Here is a 12,202-nt window from a genome sequence, read left to right as displayed (position 1 = left end):
TAGGCCTTAGACGGTGCTACCTTAAGGCTTTATATAAAGTGAACTACTTAAAGGTTTTAGACGGTGCTACCTTAAAACTTTATGTTAACGCCTTTAAGGTTATAGACGGTGCTACATCAAAGCGTTATGTGAACTACCTTAATGGTTTAGAAGGTGCTACTCTATCGTGAGGCCTTTCACGGTGCTACTTTAAAGTGGTATGTGACTTATTGTAAGGCTTTAGCCGGTGCTTAAATTAAAGCTTTACGTGAACTACAATAAAGCTTTTGACGGTATTACCTCAAAGCTTTATGAGAACAACTTAAAGGTTTTAGACGGTGCTACCTTTAAGCTTTTTGCGAACTATTTCGAGGCTTTTGACGTTGCTTCCTTAAAGCTTCATGTAAACTATTGAAAGGCCTTTGACGGTCCTACCTTAAAGCTTTATGTGAACTACCTTAAGGTTTTGGACAGTGCTACCTTAAAGCTTTTTGCGAACTATTGTGAGGCTTTTGACGGTACGTACTACCTCAAAGCTTTATGTGAACTACTATAAGGAATGAGACTGTGCTACCTCAAAGTTTAATGAAAACAACCTGAAGGTTTTAGACGGTGCTACCTCAAAGCTTTATGCGAACTACCTTAAGGTTTTAGACGGTACTACCTTAAGGCTTTATGTAAACTATAGTAATGTCTAAGTTGATGCTACCTTAAAGCTTAATGTGAACTACTATAAGGATTTAGATGGTGCTACCTCAAAACTTTATGTGAACAACTGTAAGGATTTAGACGGTGCTACCTCATGCATTATGTGAACTACTGTAAGGATTTAGACGGTGCCACCTCAAAGCATTATGTGAACTTCTGTAAGGATTTAGACGGTGGCACCTTAATGATTTGTGTGAACTACTGTTAGGCCTTAGACGGTGCTACCTCAAAGCATTATGTGAACTACTGTAAGGATTTTGACGGTGCTACTTTAAAGCTTCATGTGAACTACCTTTAGACTTTAGACGTAGTTACCTTAAAGTATCATGTGAACAACTGTAACGCTTCAGACGGTGAGCACTACTTTAAAGCTTCATGTGATCTACCTTAAGGCCTTAGACATAGCTACCTTAAAGCTTTATGTGAAGTAGTGTTAGGCTTTAGATGGTGCTACCTTAAGGCTTTATTTGAACTTCTGTAAGAATTTAGACGATGATACCTTAATTGAAGCTCTTTCTTACATAAACAGAGAAAATCATTATGGCTTTGTTAATATTGAGCTTCAGATCTCATTAGAAACACTCTCATAATGCTAAGGATATTTGTTCTATCATCGCGCCATGTCTTTCATGTCTATTGGATTTTTCAGGGCTCCATTTACCCGTTTCACTTTGTGACTCGCCTAGAACTAACTGTTCATCGAACCTACAGTTTTAAAGGAACTTCCTCACATTTCACGTTGGTGACATTTACTGTCATATTTTCTTAATATATTAACAAAAGAACTGTTGATTAAACTTCTGTTGATGACTAACCATTGTTATAAGTAGTTTGTAAACATTACAAATGATTATTTATTTTATGTCTGACCATATAGAAACACTGCAGGATTGTGTTAAGAGCAGCAGAGATCTGTATTTAACACACAAGAATTTACCAGGTATGACTTTAAAATGCCGTTGATAGGATCGAGAGTTGCGACACTTACTTTTGAATCATAATAATCATAATTTGTTTTAAATTGATATGGAATAATAATAAGAAAAAATGTGAAAGTAATTCGCAGCCAATTATATCAAACTGGTTTAGTCTTTGGTTTGGTCAAAGTTACTCAACATGTTTATTGATTGGTCTATATATATATATATATATATATATATATATATATATATATATATATATATATATATATATATATATATATATATATATATATATATATATATCCAAACATACTACTTACCAACCAACTCATTTCAATGTGCAATCGATCCTAAAGATAAGCAGTGGACAACTAGAGTTGTAAACAATTAGCTGGTGATAACTGTTCTGTGCGCTGATTCAAACATATCAATAATATTAGGTACAGTACAATATTAAAAGACATCTGTTACCCCATTTAATATACAAGTAATGCGAGCTGATTTGCAGCACTATAAAGAATAAAGATCACTTCGTCGGAAACGCAAACATTAAAGCATTTTATCATTGATGACAGTACCATTACCGATGCATTCCATATGAATATTAAAAAAAAACCTGCATGCGGTCTGTTCCGAGTTTGCAGTACATGTATGTGGTTATTTTCGAGTTGGCAGTACATGTTTGCGTTCAGTTCTGAGTTGGCAGTATACGTATGCGGTCGATTCCGAGTTGGCAGTACATTTATGCGGTTAGTTCCGAGTTGGCAGTACATGTAAGCGGACGGTTTCGACTTGGCAGTACATGTATGCGGTCGGTTCCGAGTTGGCAGTACATTTATGCGGTTAGTTCCGAGTTGGCAGTACATGTATGCGGACAATTCCGAGTTGGCAGTACACATTATGCGGTCAGATCCGACTTGGCAGTACATGTAAGCGGTCAGTTTTGACTTGGCAGTACATGTAAGCGTACGGTATCGACTTGGCAGTACATGTATGCGGTCAGTTTCGACCTTGCATTACATGTAAGCGGACGGTATCGACTTGGCAGTACATGTATGCGGCCAGTTTCGTCTTGGCAGTACATGTAAGCGGTCAGTTTTGACTTGGCAGTACAATTATGCGGTCAGTTTTGTCTTGGCAGTACATGTAAGCGGACAGTATCGACTTGGCAGTGAATGTAAGCGGTCAGTTTCGACTTGGCAGTACGTTAGCGGTCAGGTTCGTCTTGGCAGTACATGTAAGCGGTCAGTTTTGACTTGGTAGTACATATATGCGGTCAGTTTTGACTTAACAGTATGCTGTAAGTTCAAAGTTGGCAGTACATGCATGTGGTCAGTTCAGAATGCAGTTCTTGTGTTGTAATTCTAATTTGACTAATGATATGGCAAGCTTATGAGATATCACAAGCGGTCTGGTCAGAACTACACCGGCTGAAAAAGTGGTCCGGCAACAACCGTATGTGGCAGTATGAGTCTGTGATAGTGAAAACATGTTTTTATGTAATTATATACTTATTGTGTTTATATATAATTACGAACATATATATATAACCACGAACATATGTTTATATATCCTTGATACATTTAAGAAAATGTTCACAATCTCTGATTGATTCTGCCACGTACGGGGACGACGGCCCTTGTAAAACATGTGATCTCTGTGTCCGGTTAGAAAACTGTTTCCACAAAGGCGTACGGTCCTGGGATCAATTCACGGCCTCATTATATTTTAAAAGAGTTAACAAATTAGCGACTCCCTTGTACATGTAGAAAATTATTGAAACTTTTTATAGGCACATGGACAAATTTATTTGACACCATAAAGAGAGAGTAAATCATACAGATACATAAACAATCATACAAAATATAGAAGATATGTGAATATCAGTATAAACTTTAAGTAACGAGCGTATGGTGACCATTACAACTATGTAGCAGAAAACAAGACGTGTTATACATCAACATATAAATGTATATTTAAGTTTAAGCAAATATTATTCATGTATTACGTTGAACAATCATCATAATGTTAATACTTTCAAGAAAAAAGTGATACGTATAAAAGATAAGTTGAAATAATTGTCATTTTTGTCACTTGTAAGTGGATCTATGGTTGTTGTTTATCGTAAACTGATGACAAGGAGCGTATCTTTTGATCCGCAGACAACTAGCGAAGAAGTACGGCTGCTGAAGAACAAAGCTTTAGGGGAAAGCACCCCGTCTAGTTTCCTGGCCAGGGTGGCCAACTTCTTCTTCCCGTCCTTGTCAACCTGCAGTATTGTATCGGAATCAAAGTAGCAGACAAACACATGTCCAGCAGTTGTTGCTGGACCGTGAGGTCCCCTCAAGTAATGATCAGTGAACGTGGCGAGCTTGTTGCCGAGGTTGTCCAGGGTGATAAGTTGATTGTTTGAAAAGTTTGTGATGAAGACAGTTTTCCCGTCGTTACTGATGGCAATTCTCTGCACCGTGTTACCACCGGACTTATCCTCGTACAACTTCTTTATCTTCTTTCCCGACATCGTGTAGATGTACAGCGCAGTGTTTGATGAAATGTAAAGCGTGTTACCGTGATGAGCTACGCCGTAAGATCTGTGCATGAAACATAACTTTCTCGTAGTCACAAGTTTCCCTTTTGTCATGTTAATGAAATGAAGTTCACGTCTATCATCACGAAAGTTAACACAAACTGCAACCTCATTCCCGCCAATGTGGCACACGTCAAATGGATACTCGGGGACATCGCAGTGGTCAGCAACCCGGTACTGCTGGTCCAGTAGTTTCACTTTACAGTTCGAATAGTCTGAAATAACAATCTCTCCGCCAGGCAGTTCACATACCCCTTCAATATCACATCTGTTTTTGTCTGAACACATCTCAGCGCTGTACTCCTTGTAACCTTGGCTATCGAATACATGATCTTGGTGGAATAGTGGTAGTGTTTTTTTAGCAAAAACATTCGATTCATTAATATCTCCAAATTTCGCCATCGAGGCCAAATTCTCTTCGATTCCATCATTTTTTTGAAACGTTATTTTGTATTTTACAATTTTTGATATGTTTTGCAAAATTTCGTTTGCTTGTCTTATTTTTTCTTCACATTTCCTGAACCCAATATATGGGGGCGCTTTGTCTGACGACTCTTTGTTTGGAATGGCATCCATAATGCTTTTTAATTCGTCGTGAATCTGTGTGCAGGAGTCCATATCTTTCTTGATGGACAGTTCCTGATCAGCTACTAGACGGTCTAGTTCTTGTACTGTTGTTTTCTCCATCTTGTCAAGAATGTCGTTGATCTTTTTACGGAGTGCTTTGATTTCACCAACTATGGCTGTTCGAGTTTTCCTCAGAGAGACTCCATTTTTCCTTCTGTCGTCTTTCATATCTTCTATCTGCTTCCTAAGTTCAGTTACCCGTTGAGGTAGTTGACGAAACTCGGGATCTTTGTGGATGTCCTTTGCAACGTCTTGAATATGTTGTATTGACAAACATTGTCTGAAATGAGCAATTAAACAAATATATATTTGAAGTCTGAGTTTTATTAAAACGCTTATTAATAACATTTTTTTTCAAACCACATCAATTAAAATGCTGATACTTGACCATTTTAAGTCGTCGTCGTCATAAATATTGAAATTTAAGGTAGCACACCCCTAATAACCTCCACTTGAAACTCTTCAATTTGAATGCTTTATCCAATGTTGTTAGGCACCGCACTACAACTTAATTAAGGATTTCAAGTTGATGTTGTATTTTCATCAAAAAGTAATTATGTACGTTTCTACACATAAATAATAGCTTCTTTGAAAATTTCATTTTATTCTCGGGTGGAAATTATCAAATTCTGAAAAGGGGCTAGAGTAATTAAAGTTTATATTGTTTATTTGACGGTACATTTCTTTGGTTTTGAATTAAGGAAATGATACACATCAAGAACTTATCAAGCTGATCATAGTTTGAAATTATGGTCATAAGGGTTTTACTACCTTAATACACTACATTCTCTAACTTTATGGCCAAAGTTTCTTTTCAGTATACCATAAGTCTCTGTAGCAACAACTGACAGTAGGTTTATGTAGTAAGGCCCATAGTTTTAAATGTCCCTTGACTATGTGAGAAATACGGAGGAGCGTTGGAACATGCTTATTATGTTATTTACACCGTCATGTTATTTATATATATAAATATTCAACGAGTTCAAGAAATGTGTTAGTATTAGCGATGCGCCTTTATTGACAGTGTTGACCAATTCATGTTTAGCATGTAGTTAAATATTATACATATGTTAAATACAATTTTGTTATGGTTGTATAAACCGGAAGCAATATTTAGTTTAAACATATTTATTTTACAACGATTGTAAAACAAGTTATTACAACATTATATTAATCACTCTCGTTGGCACGATTTTACGCGAGAGTGTGGTCTTGTGGAAGTAATATTTAACATGCATTAAAATTTTGATCGGTTTAATTACTGTGCTTGCGTTTTTTTAATTTTAAATCTAATTTGAAATATACCTATGATCCACGGCAACGCACATATGACAACACAGCTGGTCGTGGTCACCACAGACCAGCTTCAGCGCCTCCCCGGGGTGCCTCTCGCATCTCTCAAGCACGTCTACCGTTCCTGGTGCCGCCGCCCATTTCTTAACGTTCTTCCGATCGAGCACCGCGTGTCTCTTGTACAGTTTGTTGTGAACCGGGACACAGTTATCGCAGTAATATTTTGTGCACTGATTACAGAAATGTTGAGCTTCCGTGTTCAGTCCATCTTCTTCGCAAGCGGAACAGGCGAAATCATGGATGAAATCACAGCCCATCTGAATGGATTCAAAATTTGATGCCATAGTCCTGCCACAGATAATTTTAAAACTTATAAATGTCCTTTCCCTCACCGTCACTTTCAAACAATGAAGTTAAATACACACCTTATCTCCCAGCCTACGTAATATGTGGTCATGTGACTGAATTTTATTGATTAACTAAATCCAGGTTGATATTTTATATGTAAATGTTTCATAATTATTGAAATATATTTATTGAAATACATAAATACTTTATAACTACAGTACACCTGTATTGTTCTGATTTAAACAGTTTAACTGTTACTAAGGCCAACACAAATAATACTTGTGTTTAATATTACCTGCCGAAAAGGGTCGGTAGGTATTATTTTCTTTTATTATCTTTCTTTAAGAAACATATCAAATAGCCGACTTTTTATCAGTATGATATATTTATTTAATGAATGTTGAGTTAAACATGAATTCTGCATGTACTTATTGTCCTGAAGCCTAATGCAACTATGTCAAAATCCAATATGCACCGGCAGTTGTGCACGGACATTTTTCTCGTTGTACTTTCAGTTTCACTTTCACGTTAGAATCTTTTGAAAAAAACACAACAGAAGTAACAAAAACATTCACCGTTACTATTGCCAATAATTCAACATTGTTCTGTTTGATAATTGGCATAGCAATTAAATATAATTTATATATTAAAATATTCATATTTAGCACATTCGGATCACCTCGGCCAATTTCCATCGAAAAGATCAGAGACCACTAAATAAATTTCCTATATTCTCTATAGTCAATTGACCAATTTGCATGCACAATAGCACTGATTTCTAGTGCTTCACGACCCCCCCCCCCCTCCCCCCACACACACCATATATGGCTCCACTTGTGTACTAAACATGAAATAACTTTAGAGAAAACGTTACGTTTCTAAGAAAAATAAAATCCGTTAGTTAAACGTAATCACAGTGTATTCGGTAATATAACATTCGTTTTTGAAATTATATTCAGATGTATACTTTTAGGATCCAACCAAAATCGCAGCTATTTTCCCATTCAGAGGAATAAATGAAATTTTCCCTAAATAGTGTTGGTGTCTCGGTCAATGTAAACAGGTTGTCCACGTGATATAAACGTTACCGGGACATAAGTGACACCAAATTGGACATACAGGGGTGCAGGTAATCGTATTCGAGTTGGAGCTTTGCTTAATTTTTAGCAATAGCTCCTAAACAAAATACTGTATTATAATCAATCTTTTGTTTCCAGTGACAACATGCACATGTATAGCAAGGCCCATAACTCTAACTTTGATTATCATGAATTATGCCCATTTTCAACAAAAAAAGCAATGAACTTTAAGCTATCAATCAAAAATGGTTCAAGATATTCAAATAAAACATGATTAAGCAAGGCCTATTACTCTGACTAGAATGGTTTTAAAAGCTATGCCCCTTTTCCACACACAAACAAACAGACGAGTGTTTCGTGTTAGCTATGTGGCCGACTATCTATTTCAATCGTTTTACATGACCATAAAAGGTCTACAAACTTGTTCATCATTGCGAAGTTAAATAAAGCTTACTTCTATCTCTTCCTTTTTTTCTGTAGGTGATGAACGATGGTCAAGTGGTTGAGAAAAAAAGAGGAAGAAGCGAATGCCAAAGGGGATGATGATGGCCGACGATGATGAAAGCGATGAGGACTGAGCTGTTCTCAAATGTCTTAAACCCGTTGGTATTTTATGTGTAACTTGTATGAAGCATTGCATGTTTTTAGTTTCACCTGTTGCCAGGGACAATAATTACATGCAAAATTGCTTACTGAGGCTAACAAATCTGGCCTTAAGAATTGTTGGATATTTTCAACAATGGGATCTGTGACCCACATGCCTGACAAATCAGTGTTCTCAGGTAATTATATGAGGTTCTAGTGATTTGCACATGATCAAAACGTGTATTTTAAAGTTAAACATATCTATTAAACATTATATATATCCGTCGAACCCCTCATGACTAATAACGCGGACCAACTTCTATTACTCAGTCAAGATTTGTAGGTAGTTTGTAACCAAAGAAGAAGTTGACCTGTAGTTTCTATTTCACGAGTTCGGACACCGTATTTTTTAAGTTGAAAATGGACCAAAACTGCAACTGAAGGTTGGATTGTATCCAAATTGCAATTGACCTCCATTTTATGGTGTTAAACATATACAATATATAATTTTGAATCCGTAGAATTAGTGGTTTGTAACTTAAGTAAAGTAGAAGTTAACCTTAATTGTAACTTAGTCGTAAAGGCCCCAACTCTTTCATAAGTTACTGTCCAGACATCATATTTTTGGCAATTTCTAAAATGAAAAGGGACGTTTACCGCCACCCCTTTAAAATACTACTCTTCTTGCTTGACTTGACATGACCTAGATTTGATCGAGACAATCCAGCTTGGTGTATAACGATCAACTGATTAAATTATGACTTGACAAAGCCTTTGACCCGACATGATCAATATTTAAACTACATTTGAATATATTAAAAATAACCATTATGGATGTGATTAATACCCCCCACTACACCATCTTTAGTAGGAGTGTTTTATGTGCTCCTATATCCTTTGCTGGTAAGAATACTTCAAATAAGAAAGTAAATACCTCAAACACAAATAAGTTATGGAGAGAAGTAAAGAAACAACAAGAGCTGTAACAGTCACGTGACAAATGTTCCCGATTTGGCCTTGTCGGACGGATAACCAATATTAGCGCAAGGGACATTGGTCATATCGCATTCAATAGTTTGAGGACCAACGCTTTTAATGTCCAATGTCAACAGGACCTTGACCTCAAAATCATTAGGGTTCATCTGCTGTTCATGACCAATCTCCCTATCAAGTTTGTTGACCATCTGACAAAGTATAATCAAGCTATCAATAAAAAACTGTTTGTATCCAAGGAGTCGTCTGCTGGTCACCATGACTGTGACCTTTAACCTCAAAATCAATAGGGGTCATCTATTGGTCATGACCAGCCTACATGTATATACTAAGTTTGAGGACCATAGGACAACGCATACTCTTATCAATCGGACATACATTTTTGTGTTCATGATTCCAACGACCATGACCATTGGCCTCAGAATCAACACATGTACTGCACAAAACTGTACACATGGTCCAAATATCACTGCTGTAGCTTCAAAAACAATAAAATAGGAAGGTAGGTCAAAAGTTTACAGTATAGCTCATCCGAGGACAACGTTGATAATTTTTTGCGAATTGCACAAATAATCTGTAAAATAAATTACTGTAGCTTCAAAAATAGTAAAGTAGGTCAAAAAGTCAATCAAGGTCATACAAGCACATCATTCATATTTGTTTTCAAAATTGTACATTAGGTCAAAATTTCATTGCTGTACCTTAAAAAATAAACTATGTCAAAATGGGTGAGGTCAGCTTTGAACCATGGGACATAATTTAAACGAACTTGGTCAAGCAACCATACAAAGCTTCATAACAGATATTAAGGTCTGGGCCATTTGGTTTGAGGAAAGAAGATTTTCAAAGATTTGTTTAGTTAAGTTATAAGGAAACTTGCTAACCCCAGGGCCTGGTCAGTATTGTCCATTTGGGCATACTTTGAACACACTTGGTGGAGGACAACTGTCTATATAATGCTTGTGATTCCTGATCCCTAGGGAGACCCCAGGAGTACTATTTGATCCAATCTTAAAGATGACTGCAATATAATGAGACATACAAGTTATCAAGGGTCTGGGCCTAGCGCTTTCAGAAAATAGGATTCCTTTTACAAGTTTATAGGGAATTTGTGAACGCCAGGGCGTACCTAATGTCAAAGATCTTCGCCTAGCCGTTTCAGACAAGATTTTCACCGATTTTCCAATACAAGTATCTAAGAAACTTGTGACCTCCGGGCAGGGGCCAGTTTTGACCTAAGGGGCGTAATTTGAAATAATTTCGTACAGAACAACCAGACAATGTAACACATCAATTATCTAAGCTCTTTGCCTCATGTTTTTTAATAATTTTTCTTTCGGTTGCTATTGAACCCGAGTTCTGCATGTACATTTCTTTGAACAATTATGACAGGGTATTATCCAAGGAATAGCCCAGTGAAGTTTCAACTAAATTTGACAGATGGTTAAGAAGGAGATGTCGTTTAAAGTAATTCTTGACGGACCACTTACGCCGGTCAATGAGAAAAAAGGCCGAGCGAACAAAAATACCATAAAAATAATGTTCCATATATGTATATAACTTCCGCCTTTGTTGTGAGATTCAGTTTCATGTTGTTGGTTTATTTTTTTATTTTTAATAACAGTAACATAATCTTTTAAAATACAACAAGTATGGGCACAATATTGGGACCTCATACAAAATTCAAGGAAAGGTATTCTTGCCTCATCATAGATACCAAGTTTGGTAAATCGCAAATTAAGTTTTAACAGTTTTTCCAACATTGACCTTAACACTAGGGTTCAAAAACGCAATCCCATGAAAGGTCCCGTGTGTTTGATACATAAATCTTGTTATATACAAGAAGTGTTGTATGCAAAAAGCATCATTTTGAGTATATTTGTAGAGACATTGCCGTTTAATTGTTTTAACCAGGATTCTACATTTTGACCTAAGTCGTTGGCTGGCTTCATCACCGATGAAACTCAATATCTTTAGTTAGGGTTGAGAAATCTTGACCAAGTTTGGTATATATATATATATATATATATATTGACGTCAATACCATAAAATGAAAACGGTGATATGGAAGAGAGTAGACGTGTTTATATGTTCCAGGACGGACAGACAGAATAAGGCGAATACTGTATAACCCATACTTTCATGTGGTTGGGTTAAAGCAAACTATTATTACTGGGTTAATATTTTCTTTCATTTGACCTAGTCACTTTTTTCTTGACCAGATATAAACAATATCACAGAAAAAGAGCTGTCGTAGGATAGCGCCCTCGACTATACACCACTTTTTCTTAGAAATGAATACAATAAGGTGAATACAATAATGAGGTTTTATGTGCATGTCAAAAGCAATAATGAAGACAAATTAAAGCAAGCGCATTACGGCGAAACCAGGTTTTCAATCAGCCACCGTTGTAAGATTCTGTTTTAGCTGGGCGTCAATTTTTATTAACTGACCTTGACCATAGGGGCCCCAAATGCAACCCCATGTTGGTCACAATATGTTAACCCTTAAATAAGTATCGAACGGTTATCTAGTTTAAGTAACAGTGGCCTTGGGCCTAGGGGCCTCAAAAGAACTCAAATGAAAGGTCTCCATAAACGTTTCCTTTATACCAAGTTTGGTCATCATTTGTCAAACCGAACAATTTATTCTATTCCATAGGCGAATTTGACGCCGTTCTCATGCCAACAACATTCATCATTCTAATAAGCAGGTTTCACTTTGGTTTAAAATGAAACGATGTTCCCGTCGAAAGAAATAAACAAGAAGCTCATGAGGGCCTATGCTCTACTGGCATGGCTTTTGTGGTCATTTTCAATCTAGAGCATGTATGTATCACAGTATTGGTAATAGGCAACAAACATGTAGTTCACGTTTTGTGTTTGGGTTAGCTGAAAATGTTGCACCTTCAACATCTGAGGACAGAAAGTGTTGTAAGCAGATTAGTACCATAATCTATTTTAATATGTGCCAAGTAAAGGTAAAAAAAGGTTGGTCAAAAGGTCAAAGACATACGAGGACAACTTTGATGCTCGTTTGCAAAACTGTACACAACTGGTCAAATTTCTTGCTGTAGCTT

At 36.6% G+C, this 12,202-nt stretch overlaps 1 protein-coding gene across 1 annotated transcript; it reads right to left on the bottom strand.

The window, feature by feature from the left end:
- Nucleotides 1-3,407: 3,407 nt before the first annotated feature.
- LOC128218382 (uncharacterized) lies at nucleotides 3,408-6,521 on the bottom strand. Its single transcript, XM_052926040.1, has 2 exons — nucleotides 6,130-6,521; nucleotides 3,408-5,104 (listed from the first exon to the last, which is right to left on the bottom strand). The coding sequence occupies exons 1-2, from the start codon at nucleotides 6,459-6,461 to the stop codon at nucleotides 3,730-3,732; spliced, it is 1,707 nt and encodes a 568-aa protein (XP_052782000.1). The 5' UTR covers nucleotides 6,462-6,521; the 3' UTR covers nucleotides 3,408-3,729.
- Nucleotides 6,522-12,202: the final 5,681 nt, after the last annotated feature.

Source organism: Mya arenaria, chromosome 14, assembly GCF_026914265.1.
Source record: "Mya arenaria isolate MELC-2E11 chromosome 14, ASM2691426v1".
In the NCBI taxonomy this organism is placed as follows: domain Eukaryota; kingdom Metazoa; phylum Mollusca; class Bivalvia; order Myida; family Myidae; genus Mya; species Mya arenaria.
This window is presented reverse-complemented; position numbering and strand designations above follow the sequence as displayed.

Coding starts and splice junctions, on each gene's coding strand:
- LOC128218382 (XM_052926040.1), bottom strand. CDS start 6,461: ATGGCATCAAATTTTGAATCCATTCAGATGGGCTGTGATTTCATCCAT. Junction 5,105..6,129: donor TGCGTTGCCGTGGATCATAG/GTATATTTCAAA, acceptor TGCTCATTTCAG/ACAATGTTTGTCAATACAAC.